At 64.8% G+C, this 20,435-nt stretch overlaps 3 protein-coding genes across 16 annotated transcripts in view; 2 read left to right on the top strand and 1 right to left on the bottom strand.

Annotated features, from left to right (window-relative positions):
- Positions 1-1,448, bottom strand: part of PRPF6 (pre-mRNA processing factor 6) — a 35,177-nt gene extending 33,729 nt beyond the window's left edge. Inside the window, exon 1 of one of the 2 annotated variants that reach the window (XM_022597662.2) lies at positions 1,249-1,448. In XM_022597662.2, coding sequence (XP_022453370.1) covers positions 1,249-1,319 — 71 coding nt within the window. In that variant the 5' untranslated portion in view covers positions 1,320-1,448. The remainder of the gene's footprint in view (positions 1-1,248) is intronic. The other variant, XM_089897224.1, reaches the window with a different exon arrangement.
- On the top strand, positions 1,316-7,463 carry SAMD10 (sterile alpha motif domain containing 10). Of its 2 annotated transcripts, none has more exons than XM_022597663.3 (5): positions 1,316-3,153; positions 4,966-5,147; positions 5,228-5,399; positions 5,745-5,845; positions 6,093-7,463. In XM_022597663.3, exons 1-5 carry the CDS (start codon positions 2,658-2,660, stop codon positions 6,165-6,167), a joined length of 1,026 nt encoding a protein of 341 aa, XP_022453371.3. In that variant the 5' UTR covers positions 1,316-2,657; the 3' UTR covers positions 6,168-7,463. The 2 variants fall into 2 exon arrangements, with proteins under 2 accessions (XP_022453371.3, XP_022453372.3); XM_022597664.3 differs by having other exon boundaries at positions 2,887-3,153; positions 5,745-5,885.
- Positions 7,464-7,562: 99 nt separating this feature from the next.
- On the top strand, positions 7,563-20,357 carry ZNF512B (zinc finger protein 512B). Of its 12 annotated transcripts, XM_089897223.1 has the most exons (17): positions 9,605-9,830; positions 11,629-11,754; positions 12,018-12,160; positions 12,428-12,556; positions 12,650-13,308; positions 13,414-13,640; positions 13,755-13,826; positions 13,920-14,066; positions 14,228-14,352; positions 14,424-14,516; positions 14,682-14,780; positions 14,863-15,033; positions 15,247-15,441; positions 15,586-15,687; positions 15,997-16,059; positions 16,557-16,655; positions 16,929-17,285. In XM_089897223.1, exons 2-17 carry the CDS (start codon positions 11,631-11,633, stop codon positions 17,172-17,174), a joined length of 2,694 nt encoding a protein of 897 aa, XP_089753349.1. In that variant the 5' UTR covers positions 9,605-9,830; positions 11,629-11,630; the 3' UTR covers positions 17,175-17,285. The 12 variants fall into 12 exon arrangements, with proteins under 12 accessions (XP_089753338.1, XP_089753339.1, XP_089753344.1 ...); XM_089897220.1 differs by having other exon boundaries at positions 9,595-9,830; positions 15,997-16,655; positions 16,929-20,357; XM_089897212.1 differs by adding an exon at positions 7,563-9,524 and having other exon boundaries at positions 9,773-9,830; positions 12,428-13,308; positions 13,755-14,066; positions 15,997-16,655; positions 16,929-20,357.
- The last annotated feature ends 78 nt before the right edge of the window (positions 20,358-20,435 follow it).

Below are 20,435 nucleotides of genomic sequence, written 5' to 3'. Positions count from 1 at the left end.
GTGGCCCAGTCGGAGCTCCCCTTCTGTGCCTGCCCTACAGTTGCTCTGGGTTGTTTCAGCCGATGGTGGCAGTGCCGTCCCAGGTACCACGGTATCAGCTTTGCCTCCCTCTCCCTCCCATCTGCCTCTAAATTCTACGGGGTCTACCGCCAAAATCCCTCCTCTGAGACCATGACTCCCATCACAGCTGGGATCCAAGTTAGCTACCCCTGCACGGAACTTTCCTCTGCTTCAACACAGCTCTGAGCACAGCGTACTGAGGTGTCTACTTCTCCAGTGCCTACAGGGGCTCTGGTCCCTCCGCCCCTGCAGCTCCACGCCACCCACCACACATCCCACCCACACAGACTCCTCACAACTCCTTCCTCTTCCTCCACACCTCATCTTCCTTCTCAAATGCCCAACACACAAAGCAGCAGTTTCTCCTCTAACCCTGCCACGTCTGTACACCCCTACGTCCTTCTGAACTTGGCTCAGATGTTGATAGCTGGAACCCCAGAATTCTAAATCTGTTCCTCTTTATGTACTTATTTATGCAAACACCTCATCTCCCCTAGTAAACTGCAGGTCCTCTGAAGACACTGTCAAGATCTTAGACTTGTGTGTGCCCCAGATAACGCTGGACGTAATACTCCCAACAAGAGAAACCTGATCAAACGAATAACAAATAAACATGGTGATGACGCCTGCTCACGTACTCAACAATACATGGTAGTCATCTGACCTGGGGGACCCAGTCACAAGGCTCACAGATGCCAGCCCTACCCCTGGGGAGTAGAGAGTCTGAAGAAGCAGCAATGTGACCACCAGCACCTCAGAGGAAGAATGAGGTACCACCGTGAGAGGCCACACAGAGGACTCCAGCCCGGATCGTGGTTAGAGAATCAGTCACGCTCAAGCCAAAAATGGGGGGGGCCGGTCTGCCCGGCCTGGGCGTGGGGGGAGGGTAGCCACAGAGCTCCGACTACCTGACGGAGATCTGCGTCCTCGCCACGGCAGACTCGCAAGACGGTGCTGCCACCCACCCCGGGGACAGAAACCGGGCTCAGAGTCGTCGCTTCAAACCCAAGCGTCCCGCCTCCTAGGGGCAGACAGCCTCCCTCGGGTCTGCTCTAACCCAGAGCGCCGTTCTTCCCACCAAGATCAGGCCAACCCCGCGCCATCCCTGTTCTCGTCCTCCCCGTCGCTGTCGGCGGCCGCCCAGACCCGGGCCCCTTGCCCCAGCGCGCGGCCCGCCCCAGGCCTCACCCGCGGCCCAGGCCCGGCACGTAGCCGAGCGGGGCGGGCATGCCCAAGAACGGCTTCTTCTTCTTGTTCATGGCGCCGGTGACGGCGACGGCCAAGAAGGGAAGGGATGGAGGCCGCGGCCGGAGGCGAAAAACCACACACGTCCGAGGCTCTGTAACAGGAAGGATCACGGCCCGCGTCACCCGCGCCCCGGAAGCAGAGCGCGTGGTCCCACGTAGCCCCGCCCACCGCGGATTCCCTGGGCGGAAGTTTCCGAAACTCGACTTCCGGCGGCTCCCGGCGGCTCTGGACCGCGGCTAAGGGGACAGAGACGCGGCGAGCGCATGTGCTGTAGCGCCCGCTCCTGGTGCGGCGGGCAGGCGATGTGCTCCTGGACTAGCCCTGGGGGACCTCAAAACTGAGCAGGGGCGGCCCTGCTTACTGCGTGTTTTCGATGCATTTCCGAGACCTGCCTGTACGAGCAGGACCCATGGGTCCCCTTCCTCCCTGAGCCTCCCACCCTGCCCTTCAGAGTCGCCTTGGCCCCGGGGCAGGGCCTAACACACCTGAGCAGACTGCACACCTAGCCGACTGTGTAGGGCTTGTGCGGGGTGTATGTGCCCTGATGGCGGTACAGACTGCTGCCCTAGCTCTCCGCGCTCAGATTCCTGGGCCCAGTTCCGGCCCCGCCCACACCCCCACCATACCCTGAACATTCCGGTGATTCCGGTGACCGTGAGAGCCCAGACCCTAGAGAGCTAACTGACGAAAATAAATAAATGCAGCAGAACAAGTCAGTATGTGGGCACGGGCGGTCACAGCATGTGGGTGAATTCCGTGTGTGCTGGTGCGCATGGGTGCAAGTCCGACCACCCGTGCTCGTATTTTAGGTGGACACGCAGGACGGTTATCTGGATACTGTGTGTCCATGTGCACCTTCGCTCAGGTGGCGGTGGGACATTCTTTGGTCCCCACATACACCTGGGGAGAGCCCTTGGGCTCCTGGCAGAGCAGGCAAAAAGCTGGTCACAAGTCTAGCCTTCTGCTGGACCAGGCAGCCCCCAGCCCACCCTAACACTTCTCACTGGGGTCCTGAAGCAAGCACATCCCCCCTGCCTGCTGCAGCCCCCTCGGAGTTTCTCTCTCCTCCCTGTCCCCAGCCTACCCCTTTTCGGTGCCACATCCTGGGCACTGAGCCAGATTCTGGGGCTACAGAGGGAAGGGGAGAGACCCTGATGTCCTCCTGAAGTTCACAGAGTGGGGAGGGGGAGGTAAGAGAGCGTCAAACTGGCTTCTCTGGGGAAGCAAGTGCCCATTCGAGAGAGAAACCTCCAGAGAGGTCTGGAGAATGCATGAATAAAGGAATGAGTAAGTAAATTGACAAAGGAGAATGGAGGGAAGTGGTGGGTCTGGCCCTTGACCTAGGCCCCATGGGGCAGAGGGTCCCAGGAGCAGGTAGGATACCCCCTCCTCTCCATACGCAGAGAGGACTAAGGCACCCTCAGATGCTCCTGCAGACGCCTGGACCCCGGGCGGCCGCACAGTCACTCGTGCTTGGCGCCATGCCCAGGTGCGCACAGCCGCCCCTTGCCCCGGCAGACGCCCTCCGCGCTCGCACATCCGCGCGCCGCCGACACCCCTCGGAGCTCCCGGAGCGCGCCCCGCTCTCAGGGATCGGCAGCAGGTGCCTCGCCGCGCAGACTCGCCGGGCGCGGGGACCGGCTCGGGCGCGGGGCCGGCTGGGGCGGGGCAGCGGCGCGCGTTCCCCGCCGGCCACACGGGCCGCCCTGCGCCCGGCGAGGGGCGTGTGCACCGGCTGGGGACCCGCGGGCCCCATGTTCACGGAGCTGAGGACCAAGCCGAGCCCCCCGCGAGGCCGCGCCGGGGCTGTGCGCGCCGGCTTCGGGGAGCGCCGGGATGTGGACGGTGAGCAGGGCTGGACCCGGGCGCGGAGCTATCGCGGTCTGGGGGCTCGAGGACCGGAGGGACAGGGCCGGGTCCTAGCGAAGTCCAAACTGCAGCCGCGCTCGGAGTAGGGGGCGCGTCCCGGCCGAACGGGGTTCCCGGTGTCTTTATCCCGCGCTGGGGCGAGGGCGGGGGGGGGCGGCGGTCAGGCCTTGGGGATCGGCGCGCCCTGGTTTGGGGGAGATGACCCGCCGAGGCTCCTGTCCCCAGGCTAGCACCACCCCGCGGCCACCTTTTCCTTCGCGCGGGGAAAACCTTCCCCGGCCCCTGCAGTGGGGCCCAGAGGGGGTCCCCGCCCCATTTCCTCCTGGAATTCTGACGTTGGGGCTGGAAAGGAGGGACGGACGGACAGACGGACGGAGAGCCCTCCCCCAGCGCGGGCAGGAAATGGGCGGGGCCCGGCTGGCCCAGGACAGGTGCGGCGCGGGCTGAGGCGTCCGACTGGTTCTCCCGCCTGGAGGCCCCTCCAGGCGAAGCCCTGAGACCCGGGCGCCCCTCCCCCGAAACGTGCCTGCTTAGAATGAGTCTCCTCCCACCGTACTAGAACCACCCTCGGCCACGCCCCCTGTCTGACCCCAGACCTCAAATTCAGAGTTCCCATCCAATTCCAAAGTTGTAAGAATGGGGAGGGAGGCGGGGGTGGAAGATGTGGGTTTCCCTCATTACTGAAACCTTCTGGGCACATCACCAAGCCCTGCCCTCAGTGGGGGTGAGGGGCTGTGTCTGTGGTAGGAGGGTCACTAATTCTCCTGCTGAGGGGGTGGGGGAAGGACCCCTGCCTGGGAACCCGATCCTGCCTGCTGAGTCAGGGCGTGGATGCTGTAAGATGGGGCAAGGCTGCGCCCTGCTTCCTGTCTCTCCCCAGGGCTCTGTTGACTTGTGGACACCACACGGAGCCTTCATCCATCCATTCAGTCATTCACAATGTTTCTGGGCACCTCCTGTGTCCCAAGACCTGTGCAAGGCCTTGGGAGGGGTCAGTCCGGGTGTCTACCCTCCCCTGACTCCTGTCAGCCACCAGCACAGAAATGATGGTAAAACTAAAAGGTGATGAGCATAACGAAGCCGGCGTGGGGAGAGAAAGCACAAAGAGTCAGCCTGGGTCCCCGAGCGTGTGCGTGCAGTGCAGCCTGTGTGCTGTGCTGACACTGCCATGCACGGGAGCTGCCCTGGGCCAGGGGGCCTGCAGGAAGGGGCAGCAGGAACCTTGTGGGCTTGCCCAGAGTTCAGCCTTCTTCTTGTTCACAAGTCACAGCCAGTGAGCACAGCAGGACAGAGGCCAAGCCTCCAAGGAACGCCAGGTGGGGCTGCAGGGACCAGGTGCCTTCGACGATGACGTGGGCAGGCAGCCCGGCCACAGGGGTCTCCCAACAGCACAGAGTCTCCCAGGACGCTGGGGCCACTTTTCCTCACAGGCAAGCCCTGTGCGTGCGTGCGCCCTGGTCTGATGTGGCTCTGCCAGCCCAAGGAGAAGACCAGGGCCGTCCCAGGAGAGCCCCACCTGGTTCTGAGTGTGAGGCTCCCTGGTGGCCACGTCTCTCTCTAATTAAACAGAATCCATCCTGCTCCCCAGAGCACAGACTATGCTTCTTCAAGGTGGAGTTCTCAGGACAGCTCGCGCACACTTCCTTCTCTTTGGGGAGGCTTGGGAACCCCTAATTGGGAACGTGCCTCTCCTCTTCCGTGGAGGGAAGATGGGCTGAGCAGGAAGCCGGATCACAGGGAGGGAGCCCCTGCCCCTGACCGCCGTGACCAGGCACCCCTGCTTTGCAGCCACTGCCCACTTCAGCTTCTGCCGGACCCTCCTGGAGCACACGGTGTCGGCCGAGAGCATCCCCTGCCCCCTGCCTCGGACCCCGGGCACCAGCCTCACGTGGCACGACTCCCGCAGCCAGAGGGCAGCTGGCAGCCGGCAGGTCAAGCTCCTTCAGCAGCCCGGCACCGAGGCCCCCCAGGTACCCACCTACACACTACACCCACCTCAGCCCCTGCCCTCCTTGCCACCCCACTCCACCGGCCACCCCTCTTCCCACAGGGCCGGCTGTACTCTGACCACGATGGCCTGTACCACACAAGCCCCTCCCTGGGTGGCCTGACGAGGCCCGTGGTCCTGTGGAGTCAGCAGGACGTCTGCAAGTGGCTCAAGAAGCACTGTCCCCACAACTACCTCGTCTACGTGGAGGCCTTCTCCCAGCACGCCATCACCGGTGCCGTGGGGGGCTGGGGGGCTGGGGTGTGGCAGGGGCGGGCTCCCCGGAGAGCCTTCTCCCCCTCCTCTCTCTCTTCTGCTTCCTCCCCAGTCGGCCTCTCCCGTCTGGGGCTTTGTCTCTGTTTCCGTCGTCGCCTGGCTTTGCCCTGCTCAGCCACCATTCCTCCTTGCCCTCCCTCCGCCTCTCTCCCTCTCTCGCCCTGTCTCTCTGAGTCTCTCTCTGCACGTCTGTCTCTGCCCACCCGACCCATTTCTTCCTCTCTCTCCCTTCTCTCTCTCCGCCTTTGCTCTCGAAACCCCTCGGATGGCAACCTCGGCTCAGCCTCTCTCCCCTCCCTCCCAGGCCGGGCACTGCTGCGGCTGAACGCGGAGAAGCTGCGGCGGATGGGGCTAGCGCAGGAGGCGCAGCGGCAGGAGGTCCTGCAGCAGCTTCTGCGCCTGCGGGTGCGCGAGGAGGGGCGGAGCCTGCAGCTGCTCAGCCAGGGTCAGTGGGAGGAGCCAGGAAGGCCCACAGGTTCAGAAAGGCCTGGGGGGGCTGGGCTTCGAGGCGCCGGAGTGCAGGGTGGGTGGGTTGACCTCAGGAGGGTGGCCGAGGGTGGCCGGGGACCCCAGTAAGGGCCGTCCTGCACCCGGGGCAAGAGGGGATGATGCCAGAGGCCCCCGACCCTCCTCACCCCCATTCGTCCCACAGCTTCCTTCGGAAACATGTCCTAGCTGCTGCCTAGGCTTGAACGCCGGACCTCAGCACTGTGACCGGAGCCCCTGACGAGCACGAGGCAGAGCTGGCCGTGCAGCCCCTCTCAGACCCCGCGTGACGCCCCAGGGGCCAAGCCCAGCCCCATGGACAGGTGGGACGAGCGTCGCCACCTCCAGCCACCTCTGGTTGTGCACTCCCGGCAGTGCCTGGGAGTGGGCGGGCGGGCAGGCAGGGGCTGCTTGAGTGGGGCCCTTCCTCCCAGGACCTGAGCCCAGGCCCACCCCCTGGTGCTGCTGGCAGCATGCAGGGCAGCCACCTGGAGCCAGAGCCGGTTTGGACACCCCCAGCCTCCCAAGGAGTCTGTTTATTTATATTCCCTTCGCCCGCACCCTCCATCGCCTGCTGAGTCACGCGTCTTCTAGGCATCCTGCCCTCGCCCAGGGCCAGAGGTCTGCCCCCTCGCCCCATTTACGCCCTCCCCCAGCCCCTAGAGGACTGCCCACACAGGTGGGGTAAACTGCCAAGGCTCCCTTTGGTGTGTGGCCCTCCCCTGTCCTTGCCCAGAGAATGGTCATTGGCCCAGCCCAGCCAGCCACCGTGCCAAGGGCTCTCACTCATTTTTGAAACCCTTACCACGCCCCCATCTACTCACGGGGACTGGGACACACGCCCAAGACCTGACCCCCAGGAGGACCCCACGCCCAGTGCCCAGCACCAGGCTCACCTGTGTCCTGGCCTTAGGTTGGGGGACGGCTCCCTCCTCCCAGGGTCATGGAGACTGCCTTCCAGGCTTAGTCATGGGTGGGCGTTCCCACTGCCCCTTTCCCAGGAGAACCCAGATCCACACAAGAACTGTTCTGACAGCTGCATCCCCCATGCCCACCCAGTGGAGACCCAGCCAGCACCTGAGCAACCACTCCGTGGGCCCAGCAGAGGGGGAGCTAGGGCAGTCCTGGCAGCCCCACCCTCTTGCACCCCTGCCCACTCAATCCCCTAGGGGATTCTGAAAATCTTGGAGACAGACGAGGCTGAGCCACCAGATCCCAATCCGTGCCCTGTGCCAGCCTCAGGATGGGAGGTTGGTTGTTGCAGGTCCCATGTGGAATTTGAACAACTGGCCTGGTGCCCCCCATCCCGTGCGCCTCCCCATGGGAAGCCCCTCATCCTGCCCGGCTGCCCTGAATATCCCTGGCCACCTCATGCCATCACGACATGACCCTTTCCAGGGAGCCCTTCCTGTCTCTCTCCCCTTTTCCCTCCCTGTCTTGGACTCTCAGCCCCGCTGTGTTCCTGTCTCATCTTCCTTGTTTTGCGCTTTTTTATATTCTGACAAAAAAATCAGAAATAAACTTGGTTCTCAAGTGCCGCGAGTGCGGTGTCTGACTCTGGCCACCCAGGCATGTGGGGTATGCTCAGAGCCTTGAGTGGGGCCTGCGCCTGGGAGGAGGGGGCGCCTGGGCCAGCTGCCTCCAGCTGGGGCCACCAGGGGGCAGTGGTGTCCCATCCTGGTGGGGCGCCTGTGTACCCCAGGCCCCTGCTGGCCCCAGCTGCCCCATGGGCTGCACCCAGAGGCAGGGACACAGGTGTTCTAGGTTCCTGGGGCTGTTGTAACAGATGACCACGACAGGGAGGCTTAACACAACAGAAACGAGCTTTCTCACTGTTCTACAGGCCACAAGTCTGGAATCCAGCAGGGCAGCACTCCTTCCTGGGCTCAGGAAAGAACCCTTCCTCGTCTCTCCAGCTTCTGGGGGCTGCCCTGGGGGGATTCCTGGGCTCATGGACACACCACTCCATTCTGGATTCCAGGGTTACATCACCTCTGCCTAAATCTCCAAATCTCTGCCAAATCTCCCTCCTACAAGGACACTTGTCACTGGACATAGGGCCCACCTGGATCATCCAGGATGATCTGTTCATTTCAAGACCCTTAACTTAATCACGTCTGCAAAACCTTTATTCCGAATGAGGTCCCATTCATAGGTTCCAGGGATCTGAAGTGACTATCTTTTGGGGATCCCCATTTAGCCCCCTACACAAGTGAAAGCCCTGACATAAGAAACACATGTCACAGCACATGCCCCCACACATACCCACACAGCAACGAGACACAAATACTAACCCACCAAGACCCAGACATCCCCCCACACCTTGTGTCCAGTCACTTAGACGCTAACATACGACCAGGATCTTTCTCACCTAGTACGGGACACAGAGACATACCCTGACACCTTGATGGCCAAACAGGACACAGCTTGACATATGTGGTCATGCAGACACACACCTACCAATTGGATGCACCTCAGGGCACACACACTGACACCCCCCCTCCCGAAATCCTGCATGTCTTGACCCTGGGGTGGGCACAGTGAATGAGGGAAGGATTACACAGGTCTCTCTGGCTCTGATTTCCAAAGGAAGGACTGACTAACCCCTCCACAGAGGGCCCCTCCCTGCCTCTGCCCCAGTATGGACACTTGGTGCCTCGAGAGAAGCAGCTCCCAAAGGTCCCTGTGAGAAAAGGAAGACTCCAAATCTGCCCACATGTTTTGTGCCCTGCCCACAAACAGTGTAGCCGAACCTGCCCCAGCGTGGACAGAGCAGGTAGAAAGAGCCTCGGGGAAGGAGGAGCACCTTTTACCTCTGTCTCCAAACTAGCACTCCTTCCCTACTCCATTCATTTCCAAGTCTCGGTGAGGTGGGTGCCCTGTCACCCCCAGACCTGATCCCAGCATCCCTGCCAAGAGCCCAGTTCTGGGGCACAAAGGAGCAAGGAGGGCACTGGCTGCTGGTCTAGGACCACCGCCCTAAAGTAGACAGGCTGCTCAGTCACCCCAATAAAGCCCATGGCCTCACACTGCCCCGGCACTGCCAGGAGCCAGGCCATTTCCTGAGGGTGGCCACAGGCAGACGTGGTCACAGGGCTGGTTGGAAAAGAGGCTGGATCCTGCTTTGCAGGCTCAAGGCCCCCGGGGCCAGGAGTTCAAGGTCCCAGGGGAGGGCAGCCTCTTTCGCTGCACCTTCCCGTCGTTTCCATCCGTGCGCGCTGGGCTTGGGGCAGCACCCAGCGCCCCATCGTGCCTCAGTTTACCCCAATGCCTGAAAAACACCTCCCGCCCGACGGAGGCATAACTGGCCACTTCACCCTGACGGCCCAGCCCACGCAGGCGACGGACGGGGTACCGGGCCAGCGGATGGCCGCACGGGCCCCCTCCCCCGACCCGTCTCTCCCGTCGCGGATAGCGGCAGGAATACCGCGAGAGTTCGCCCCCTCCCCCCCACAGTAAAACTGTCAAAGGTGGGAGGGGCGGGAGCGCGCATGTGCGCAGCGCGGCGCGCAGCCTGCGCCGCCCGGACCCCGCGCCCCGCGCCCCGGCCCGGCCCGGCCCCGGCCTCTGCCCGGCCCCGGCCCGCTGGGCGCCGCAGGTAAGCGCCCGGCCGCGCTCCCGGCCGCGACCCCGGGCGGCCCCCGCGCCGGCCGCGCCCTCGACCCTGACCCCGCGCGCAGGTCGGGGGGCCGGACCCGGAGCCCCCGCCCGCCGCCCCCGCCGCGCCCGGAACCCCGCGCCGCGCCCCGCGCCCCGCGCCCCGCGCCGGCGTCGCGTCCCTGCCTCCTTCTTCTCCAGAAAAAGTCGCCATTTTGGTTCACTGCCTTTGGGCCCCCCCCTCCCCAGGCGCCCGGGATCGGCCCTTCCGGGGCCACGCCGGGCCCGCACCCGCCGCAGGTGACAGGTGGGTAGCGAGGCCAGCCCCCAGGTGTGCGTCCCCGGGCCGGCCTCATCCGCGCGCCCGGGCCCAGGCCGGGGTCCCGGGCCGAGCGGCCTGGGCCGCGGTCCCACCGCCAGCGTCGCCTGCGGTCAGCGCGAGGCGCTCCTATCCCCCCGCTCCAGAGGGTCCCACCTCTGCGATCCTGCTGGCCCCTCTGGGGAGGGGCGAGCCCTTTCTCCTCCTGGTGCGCGAGCCACAGGCCTTGAATGGAAGGGGAGTCTCTGCCTCCTAGGCCAGCCCTGGTCCCGGGGGCTCCCAACTCCGAATTCTTCACCCAAGCTGGAGGAAGGCTGGAAAGGTGGGGCTCAGCAGGTACCCACAGTAGCCTCTGCTGGGGTCAGAAGGGCGCTGGCATGTATCCTTGGAAGTATCAGTGTGAGGGCTTCCAGAGAAATTTGTTTAGAGCGCTCTGGACCCGTACTGACCCCAGGCCCAGGATGTAGGCAGCCCCCTGACCATGGGCAGTGACTGTCCCGATCTCTGATCTCAGTCTGCCCAGATGGCCTCTGGACCTCCTAGGCACAGCAGATCCCTCCTTTTCTCTCTGTTAGAAGTTAGGAGACTTCCCTGGCGGTCCAGTGGTTAAGACGCCACGGTTCCACTGCAGGGGGCACTGGTTCAGTCCCTGGTCCGGGAATGAAGATACCACATGCTGTGTGGCGCAGCCTTAAAAAAAAAAAAAGTTAGAAACCATCCGGGGAGGGGTAACCTGCCCACATTCCGCCCCCCTCTTCTTCTGTGGCCTTAAGCGTCCCTGTGGGAGGACCCAAAAGGGCTGAACTCAGAGTCGCCCCAGCTCTCAGAGCCTGGGGTCCCCCAGCAGAATGGGCCCACTGAAGCCCAGCCTCAGTCGGCGGAATGTTCTCTGTGACCAGGGGCCTGTCGTCTCTGGAGTGGCGCTGGTGGGCCTGTAGGTTGGGGACAGAGAGTCTCTGGAGGGTGGAGGTGAGGAGGTCAGCTAGGGGGAGAGTGGCCGAGGGATCCAGCATGGGGCATCCGTCTGGTTGGAGGGGCCCCGGCGGGAAACAAAGCAGGGCAGGGGGTCAGGGAGGGTGGCTCAGCTGGCACAGGGACCAGAAGCCGGTGCTGCAGGGTCCTTGGTCTGCTCCCCCTGGAGAGGGTGTGTACGCAGTTGGGGAGTGGGCTGGGGCCCTCAGTGCCCACCTTGGCCATCTTCCAACTGTGTCCTGAGGAGAAGGATGCGAGGGCACCCACCTGCGCCCCAGAGCGTGGCCTTGGGTCTGGGTGGGGCTGTGGGGGAAGGTGCTTCTAGGTGTGGGGCCAGCACAGCCTGTGAGCCGGCAGCCATGCTGGTGTCATAATTGGCCCCCGAGGGGTGTCACTGGCCTCCTCCCCTGGGGCACTCCGCCTCTCCTGGAGCCATCCCCAGCTAAGTGCCAGGTACCAGGTGCGTGAGAGATGCATGATTCTCTCGCTCTCTGGGATTGTGTCTCTGGAGGCAGGGAGCCCCCCGGAGCTGGTGAAGGCTTCAGGACAGGGCTAGATTCTTCCATGCTGATAGGGTTTTCTGGGTCATCCAGGGAGACTTTGGCTGAGCAGCCCCTCCCCTAAACTGGAACTCCCCCCCGCCCCCGCCCATCCACCCCTTCATCTGCTTTCCCTTGTGGCCAAAGACACAGGCGGGCAGGCTCCCCTTCCTCAGGCTGGAGAGTGGGCCTGTCTGGGGCAGGGTCGAGAGCGGCCCATTTCAAGTCCCGAGTTGGGCCCAGTGGACCTCACGGGCTGTCCGCTTGCTCTGCAGAGATGACCGATCCCTTTTGTGTTGGAGGAGGCCGCCGGCTCCCGGGGTCCAGCAAGAGTGGGCCTGGGAGGGATGGCGGCCGGAATGAGGTCCGACTTCCCATGCTTCACGACCCACCGAAGCTAGGTAAGAGGAGTCAGGGCAAGGTCGACTCCAGGTGGCCACGGGCACCAGCGCTGGGCGTGGGCCTCCCGGGATGTCCAGCTCCTGAGAGGGAGGAGAGGTCCACCCTGGGTGGGCCACGGCCTCCTGCCCCTCGTGCCTCATCCTGCCCCTCGTGCCTCAGTGCAGGGGAAGTGAGGCTCCTTGCAGGCGGGACCAGCCCCCTGGGTGGCAGACAAGGCTGCAGGGAATGCAGCCTCTGAGCCTTGGTGTGTCGTGTGCTGCAGGGCTGCCGGTAGGCCGGGGTGGGCCGACAGTGCCCAGCCAGGCCCCTCTCTGCTTTGACCCGGGAAGTCCAGCCAGCGACAGAACGGAAGGGAAGAAAAAGGGGCGTCCGAAAGCCGAGAACCAGGCGCTCCGAGACATTCCTGTGAGCTCCCCGAGGGCTGGGTGGGACTCTCACAGGGTCTGCCGGGGAGCCCACTGCCTTGGCAGGCTCGCCTGCTGCGTGTCCAGTGCCGAGCCCTCAGCCCAGATCCACTGGCTGCTCCGTGTGCGAGGGCTTCGAGAGACGGCCTGGGGCCCAGCGGGTGATGTGCGGGGCTCCCACAGGCCTGGGGACAGTGCTGAGTCGGGGGCTGGGCAGCAGAGGCCTGGGTGGCTGCAGGGTCGACAGCCTGGCCTTTCCCACGCCCAGCTCTCCCTGATGAACCAGTGGAAAGATGAGTTCAAGGCGCACTCGAGGGTGAAGTGTCCAAACGCTGGGTGTTGGCTGGAGTTCCCCAGCATCTACGGGCTCAAGTACCACTACCAGCGGTGCCAAGGGGTAAGGGGCTGCGGCCTGGGGAAGGGGAGGCCTGGGGCCCACCCTGCCCTGGCTGTTGGCTTGGGGGTGTCCACGCCTGCCCTCTCCACCCAGGGTGCCATCTCAGAAAGGCTGACCTTTCCTTGCCCCTTCTGTGAGGCTGCATTCACCTCTAAGACCCAGCTGGAGAAGCATCGGATTTGGAACCACATGGACCGACCCCTGCCTGCCCCCAAGCCTGGGCCAGTGAGCCGGCCAGTCTCCGTCAGTCGGCCCGTTGGGGTCAGCAAGCCCATTGGAGTAAGCAAACCTGTCACAGTCAGCAAGCCCATCGGCATCACCAAGCCAGTGACGGTCAGCCGGCCCGTGCCGGTCACCAAGCCAGTGCCGGCCAGCAGGCCCGTGCCGGTCACCAAGCCAGTGCCGGCCAGCAGGCCCGTGCCGGTCACCAAGGCTGTGCCGGTCACTAGGCCTATATCAGTCACCAGGTCTGTGCCAATTGCCAAGCCAGTAACAGTCAACAAACCAGTGCCGGTCACCAAACCAGTGACCATCAACAAGCCGGTGTCTGTGACAAAGCTTGTGACAGTTACGAAACCCGTGCCAGTTGCGAAGCCGGTGACGGTCAGCAGGCCCATTGTGGTCAGTAAGCCGGTGACGGTCAGCAGGCCCATTGCCATCAGCAGACACACGCCGCCCTGCAAGATGGTGCTGCTGACCAAGTCTGAGAACAGAGCTCCTCGGGCCGCGGGGAGGAGCAGCGGTAAGAAAAGGTATGGGGACTCCTGCTGGGTGGGGTTGGGTGTCCCCGGCTGCAGCTCAGGGGTAACAGGGCCCAGAGCGGGCCCTCCCGCCCCTTACCTCCCTGCTCTCTGCAGGGCTGCAGACGGCCTGGATGCCTGCCCCCTCCCGCCCAAGCAGGCGAGGCCGGAGAACGGCGAGTACGGCCCGTCCACCACAGACCAGAGCTCAACCTTCCAGCTGAGCACAGACCCCAGCAGCAGCCCCCTTTCTCTGGGCAGCAGAGCCTTGGGGGGCAAGGAGGTGCCAAGGGCCACGGGCCCCGTGTCCCCGCCTGAGGAGGGTGCGGAGCGCACGAAGCACAGTAAGACGAGAGCAGGGGGCGGCAGCAGGGCGGGGGGCAGCAGCCAGCCGGCCCGAGCCTCCCAATGGTTATTTGACCAGAGCCTTGTCCTCTGTGTTCTCTCCCCCGAGTCAGGAAGGAAACAGAAGACACCCAAGAAGTTTACGGGTGAGCAGCCCTCCATCTCAGGGACTTTCGGACTCAAAGGTGAGGCCTGGACCAGCCGGGCAACTGTGGGGCCAAGCACACGCGGCGGCCGCGCCCTCAGCCTGCACCTGCCCCTCCCGCGTGCGCGCGTAGGCCTGGCCAAGGCGGAGGACAAAGCCCGTATCCACCGCGCCAAGAAGCAGGAGGGGCCGGTCCCTGAGGAGGTGCGGAAGAGGGGGCCAGCCCCCACCAGCGCTGTCAGCAAGGAGGTGCCGGCCCCCGGGGCCCACCCAGCCCCAGGTGGGAGCTGCCGGGGGGCGGGGCACAGGCCGGGTCTTGAGGGTGGGGCGGATCCCGAGCCGCGGGGACGGGGGCCAAGCATGGACCCTGGGTTCTGTGCTTGGCGTCCAGGGCATCTGGGAGCTCCTGCCTGCCCCTGAGGCCCTGGCCCTGCTCCACAGGTGGCCCTGAGGAGCAGTGGCAACGGGCCATCCACGAACGGGGGGAGGCCGTCTGCCCCACCTGCAACGTGGTCACCCGAAAGACCCTCGTGGGGCTCAAGAAGCACATGGAAGTGTGTCAGAAGGTGAGGCTGCCCCCGTGCCTGGGAGGGGAGGCGCCCCAGGGCCGGCCTCTCACACGCATGCCCGTCTGCAGCTGCAGGATGCACTTAAGTGCGAGCACTGCCGGAAGCAGTTCAAGTCCAAGGCGGGCCTCAACTACCACACCATGGCGGAGCACAGCGCCAAGGTTTGCCGCTGGTCTGCCCCCGCGCCTGCCCGGCTCTCACTGCTGGCCTTCCGCTAGCAGGGCTTAGTGGCTCCCGTGCCTGGCTAGGGACGTCCGCGGCCGCAGCCCCTGGGCAGGGGCGGGGCCCTGTGGTGGCGGGGGCACTGAAGCTGGCCTGCCCTGCAGCCCTGTGACGCCGAGGCCTCGGAGGCGGGCGAGCGCGAGGAGCGGGAGTGGCTGCGGAAGGTGCTGAAGCAGGTGGGGCGGCTGCGCTGCCCCCAGGAGGTCAGTGGGCCGCGCGGGTGCGGGCGCCAGGCGGGATGGGGCCCGCCGCTCTCCGGCCACTCACCTGCCCCCGGAACCCCAGGGCTGCGGGGCCGCCTTCTCTAGCCTCATGGGCTACCAGTACCACCAGCGACGCTGCGGGAAGCCGCCCTGCGAGGTGGAGACCCCTTCCTTCCCCTGCACCCACTGCGGCAAGACCTACCGCTCCAAGGCCGGCCACGACTACCACGTGCGCTCGGAGCACGCGGCCCCGGTGAGCGGCCCACAGCCCGGCCTCCTGTCCCTCGGGCACCAGGCAGGCGCGCCCGTGTGCTGCCTGCCACGTGTGCTCTGCCTTCCCTCCCAGGGGCCCACGTGCGTCGTGGGTCGGGGGGAGTGAGCCTGGGGTGGGCTCCCGTGTCCCCCGTGCGCTTGCTCATACGTGCTCTCTGTGGCTCATCCGGCCTCCCCCTCCCCACCCCCGCAGCCCCCCGAGGAGCCTGCGGACAAGGCCCCCGAGGCTGAGGACCTGTTGGGTGTCGAACGGACCCCCAGCGGCCGCATCCGCCGCACGTCGGCCCAGGTCGCTGTGTTCCACCTGCAGGAGATCGCGGAGGACGAGCTGGCCCGAGACTGGACCAAGCGGCGCATGAAGGACGACCTGGTACCCGAGACTGCGCGGGTGAGCCCAGCCTCCCAGTCTCTGAGCCTGAGCCCCCGTGACCTGGGAGGGCGTGGTTGAGGGCTTTCTCAGCTCAGCAGGGAGCGTCTGGGTCACCTCCAGCCCAAGCTCCGAGCTCACCCTGGCACCCGCCCACGTCTGCAGCTCAACTACACGCGGCCCGGCCTTCCTGTGCTGAACCCCCGGCTGCTGGAGGAGTGGAAGAACGAGGTCAAGGAGAAGGGCCACGTCAACTGCCCCAATGATGTGAGCCAGGGAGGCTGGGAAGGCATGGGAACGCTGGGACTCAGGATGGAGGGCCCAGGGCTGGCCTTGGGGGGAGCCCTCCACGTGGCCCCTGAAGGGTCCTCAGACGGAGCCTCACAGGCAGAGGGGCCTTGACCTCAGCCCTAGCGGCCCAGCCTGCCCACACCCCTGGGCAGGGGTGACTCCTGGGATCAAGTCCCCCCGCTTGCCCCAGATGGGCCCCGGGTCCCCCGGGCTGGGCAAGGGGTGCACACTGGTGGGGGGGCACCTGCCGGAGGGCCCGCCCCCACGGTCGCCTCCTGCCCCCAGTGCTGCGAAGCCATCTACTCCAGCGTGTCCGGCCTCAAGGCCCATCTGGCCAGCTGCAGCAAGGTCAGTGTCCAGGCCCTCCCGGCGGCCAGGCGTGCGTGCTTGGTGCTCCCAGCTGCCCCCCAGGGGTCCGCACACACCGGGTGTGCGCCCCTGCCCCTATGGGGCCAGGGCCAGCGCAGCCCAGGACGCTCGCCGCCTCCAGCCCCAGCATCACTCACTCAGTCTTGGGTGGTTCTGCCTATGGGGGCTCCTCGTCTGTGCTGGGACAGCCCGACCTGGGCTTGGGGTAAGGGCCCTTGGCAAAGGGCTGCGACCCTTCCCAGGAGCACCTGCCTCTTCTCACCCTCTCCTTGCTTCCCACCTCCCCTGCAGTGGGGACACCTTGGTGGTCCTGCCACAGAGTGGCCTCGTGGGTCCCCAGAGCACACCTGTCAGGCACCCATCCAGATAAGCCACACAGGTTGGGGTGGTCCTGGCTGCATCTGGGTACTTCTGGTCCTCCAAGGGCCAGTGGTAGGGGCCAACCTCCAGGGGCTGGACTGCCCTGTGCCTTCCAGGGGGACCACCTGGTGGGGAAGTACTGCTGTCTGCTGTGTCCCAAGGAGTTTAGCTCCGAGAGTGGCGTCAAGTACCACATCCTCAAGGCCCACGCGGAGGTGCGTCAGGGACAGGGGCCTGGTGGGAGAGCCCTGCTGGGCCTGCGGCTGGATGCGCTGGCCCCATGGAGGGGGCCGGGAAGGGCAGGGGCGTCAGGGTGACGGCTCTTCACTTGAGCGAGTGGGCAACGTTGAGGAATCTGCTGGTTTCTCTTCAGAGCAGCCTCCGGCTTCCCTAGAGAAGCTTGGGTGTCCCCAGGCCCCGGGTCCCCTGCCGCCTCGCCCTCCAGGGTCCTGGGCCCCAGGGTTTCCATCGCTGCTTCTCTCCCCCAGAACTGGTTCCGCACTTCGGCAGACCCGCCTCCCAGACACAAGGGCCCAGACTCCCTGGTGCCCAGAAAGGAGAAGAGTCCGGCTGGCGGGAAGAAGCGGGGCCGCAAGCCCAAGGAGCGACCCCCTGATGATCCAGTCCCTGGGACGCCTCCCCACCGGGACGACTGGCCCCCAGGAGGCAGAGACAAGGGGGCCCGGGGCTCTGCTGGCCGGAAGGTGGGAGCCGGCAAGGCGCCCGAGAAGTGAGTTTGCAGCCTGGCAGGTGGGTGGGGCCCGGCCCCCTCTGTCCAGGGTGGGGCTCCAGAGCCTCCTGCCCTCCAGGCCTCCACCCCCCACCCCTGCCTGTTCATCTGTCCAGCGGGGGCGGCCAGCCCTCTCCCCTCCCCGAGGGTGGCCCTGCCCCACGCGGGCTGCCGCAGGGCACCTTGGGCAGGGGCTCCCGGGAGGGCCAGGGCAGCTGCAGAAGTGCAATAGTCTGGAGGGACCTTCGCGGGCCGGCAAGAGGACGGGCTGCAGCCTGGGCTTCGGTGCTGGGGCGGCACGGAGCAGGCAGGTGGCCTCTGGTCCTCGGCGTGTGAGCTCCGCGCCCCATCGGGGGTCCCTGGTGGCCCGTGGTTCTGGGCTGATGAGGGTACCTGAGCAGCCTCACCTCGTGACCCGACACTGGAACCCCAGCACCCCCCAGCTACCTCCCAGGACAGACCCCAAGTCTGACAGCTGCCGTGCTGACCTGCCCGCCCCACCGCACCCCACCCCACCCCCACCCCGCCGTCTTTTGGTTCCTGCACTTCTGCTCTCTACCTCTCCAGGCCCACCCTCCCCTGCGGTGCAGCCCCTGCTGCGCTCGGGCCCTGCCCCACTGGCCCGTGTCCATCGTGGTGGCAGAGGCAGCCCTGTTCCACCGTCCCCAGTCGTGCTCCCCACTCGGGGCCAGGCAGAGGCTCTGCTTCTGCAACTGCAGGGCTGTAGGGCAGGGGCCATGTGAAGTGAGCTCTGGCCTCAGCCTCCAGCTTCGCTAATGCCGCCGGCCTGAGTCGGGTAGCCTGATGGGTTTAGGGATGGGCCAGTCTGGGTTCCGGGGTCACCTGGGGCCCACGGGCATGAGTGGCAGGGGCCTGGGGCCTGGCTCGAGTAGTGACCACTGTGGGAAGCAGCCTCTCTTGCTGGCCTGGGTTGGCCTGTGGCCAAGCTCCCGTGGGAGCCTCCTTCCCCCTTTTTTAGCTGCTCCTTCGTTTCTGGTTGTGTGGCCTTTTGATGTGAGAGCCGAAGGCCCCAGGGGGAGCTTGGCCAAGGTCATAGTAGGTTGGTGGCAGCTCCAGGGCTCTGTCTCGGCTCTCTTTGGTGCCCTGAAGGCAGCGAGGTCTGTAGGTTGGGTCAGGTGGAGTCCAGGGCTCTCTGAGGATGCAGCCATGTGGTTTCTGACCTCCTGCCTGGGCCCCACCTTCCAACCATGGCGTCGCTGGGACAGGGAGGATGCTCGGAGCTGCTGGGTTCGGATGGAGGCTCTTTTCCACTGGGGGGTGGGGGAGGGCTGAGGGCTCGGCCTTGCCGACCCCGGACGATGTGAATCTTGATGTTTGCCCGTGTGCGTGTGTCTCCTGGGTGTAGTGGATGCCAGTCTTGTTGCTGTGACAAGTAACAAACCTTTTTTTTAATTCTGTTTTTTATATGAAAACTCACAACAATCTGACATTTTGGTGCTAAGGGTTTCCTGGTGCCGACGGTGGATCTGGGGGCTGGGCTGGGGTCCCTCTCCTGCTCAGGGAGGCGGTGCTGACTGGGCACCCCTCTGCCCCCCAGCTCCTGTCCTCCTCCAGTCCCTGGAGAGGAGGGGCTCCAATCTGGGCTCAGCTCTCCTCACCCCGCACTAGGGAGACAGTTTCCAGGAGGGCTTTGGGGCCGAGGCACCATGCTGCCCGTCTCCGGCTTCTTCCTTCAGCCAGAGTGCTCTGACCCCGGGCAGTCCTGGCCTGATGTGCTAGGGAGGGGGTGTGGAGACATGGACTCCCCCCCACTCACACGCACCTGATCTGATCAGGGGGTAGAGGCCTAGGCAGGTGCAGGTAATCCAGCGTCAAAGGCTGAGGCAAGCAGCATGACTTCGGGGCAGGGGGGCTTTCTTTCCTGTGTTCCTGGGTGTCACTGGGGTACAGCTGGTGGAGGTGGAGGTGGGTCGGGCAGCCACTGCAGGGGCAGCTGCCGGGGGGAGGGTGGGGAGCAGGCACTGATGGGAGCCCCACGCGCACTTTGTCCTTGTCACCAATGGTTGGAGGAGGTTGGACCTCAACACCTCTGCTGGGGATAGCTGCCTGCCCCGGCCTCTCAGGTACTTGGCCCTTGGGGAGCGGGGGCTGGTTTTGGCTGGGGGATACGTTTCATTGTCACCCCCGAAAGTCCACGTGTGGTCCCTGGCGTGGGAGCCCCACCAGATATGTGGGAAGAGGTGGGGTCCTGGGTAACTTGATGTTTAGCACTTTAACCCCCTTCTTTGTCTTTAAGGTGGGCGTGGGGACTGCGGCCAAAAGTGGCGCTGGGTTGGACCCCTCTCTCTCCCCTCTTCCCTCCCGGCTTCCATGCTCTGGCTGGTGGGTGGCAGCAGCAAGCCGGTCCTCAGAGCCCTCCTCCTACGGTGGCAGAGCCCTGGGTGCCTCAGCAAGATCTGCCCACTTCCCACTCTGGTGGGAGTGCAGCCAGGTAGCCTTGACTGACACCTTCAATGAGAGGGACTGAGTGGCAGACACCCCCCTCCATGCAGTGGGTGTGGACCCTGCCTGAGACCCCAAACCCAGGGCACAGTGTCAGGTCCCTTTCTGAAGATCTACCTCTGGCCCAGCCCGCCCCCCTTGCCCTGAGAACAGGAAAGGGTTGACTCAAGGGACCGACACGTCACGCGAAAATAGGATGCACTTTTCTGCTCACGCAAGGACAGATGAGTGTCCCCTGGTGTGACTGGTGGCCCTCCCAGTCGTAGGCCCCTCTTGTCCCTCTGGTTTGGAAGGGAAAGAGTGGGTGCACCCTGACCTGTAGAGGGGAGGGCTGTCCCGGTGTGTCCCCCTGGGTGGGCCCCAGGCGGCTGTCCTGGAGGCCTGGGGTTTCGGGGGCAGCCAGCACCTCCCGCCTGGCAGCCACGCATCCTGTACTTGGGGTTTCTCGGTTTGGGTGTTTTTGATGCCAGTTCTCCGTAATAAGTGCATTTCGAAAGAGAGGTTCCGGCTATCAACTTGTAACCATATATATACGTATATATTCTATCTACAAAGTGTTTATTTGCAAGATGTTTTGACGGTGAGCTCGGGCCCCGCCCGCCTTGTGACCATCTGTCCCCGGTCCTCGTCCCCGCCCCCCGGCCCCAAGTGGCACGGGGGCGGGCCATCAACTGTATGTATTAAAAATGACTGTATCAAATAAATGTTTATTGATTTTTTTCCAGGGGTTTTGTGCAGCTGAGTTTGTGGTAAAGCGCGGGTGGGGGGCCTTCCCCGCACTCGCGCCGCGCGGCCTCGTGGG

Source organism: Delphinapterus leucas, chromosome 15 (genome assembly GCF_059928025.1).
Source record: "Delphinapterus leucas isolate spDelLeu-1000000601 "Yukka" chromosome 15, BTC_Dleu_Yukka2, whole genome shotgun sequence".
NCBI lineage: Eukaryota > Metazoa > Chordata > Mammalia > Artiodactyla > Monodontidae > Delphinapterus > Delphinapterus leucas.
The sequence above is the reverse complement of the archived record's forward strand: the minus strand, read 5'-3'. Positions and strand labels throughout refer to the sequence as shown.

Coding starts and splice junctions, on each gene's coding strand:
- SAMD10 (XM_022597663.3), top strand. CDS start 2,658: ATGGGGCAGAGGGTCCCAGGAGCAGGTAGGATACCCCCTCCTCTCCAT. Junction 3,154..4,965: donor GGAGCGCCGGGATGTGGACG/GTGAGCAGGGCT, acceptor CCTGCTTTGCAG/CCACTGCCCACTTCAGCTTC. Junction 5,846..6,092: donor AGCAGCTTCTGCGCCTGCGG/GTGCGCGAGGAG, acceptor TTCGTCCCACAG/CTTCCTTCGGAAACATGTCC.
- ZNF512B (XM_089897213.1), top strand. CDS start 11,631: ATGACCGATCCCTTTTGTGTTGGAGGAGGCCGCCGGCTCCCGGGGTCC. Junction 12,161..12,427: donor AGGCGCTCCGAGACATTCCT/GTGAGCTCCCCG, acceptor TCCCACGCCCAG/CTCTCCCTGATGAACCAGTG. Junction 14,517..14,681: donor TGGCGGAGCACAGCGCCAAG/GTTTGCCGCTGG, acceptor CCTGCCCTGCAG/CCCTGTGACGCCGAGGCCTC.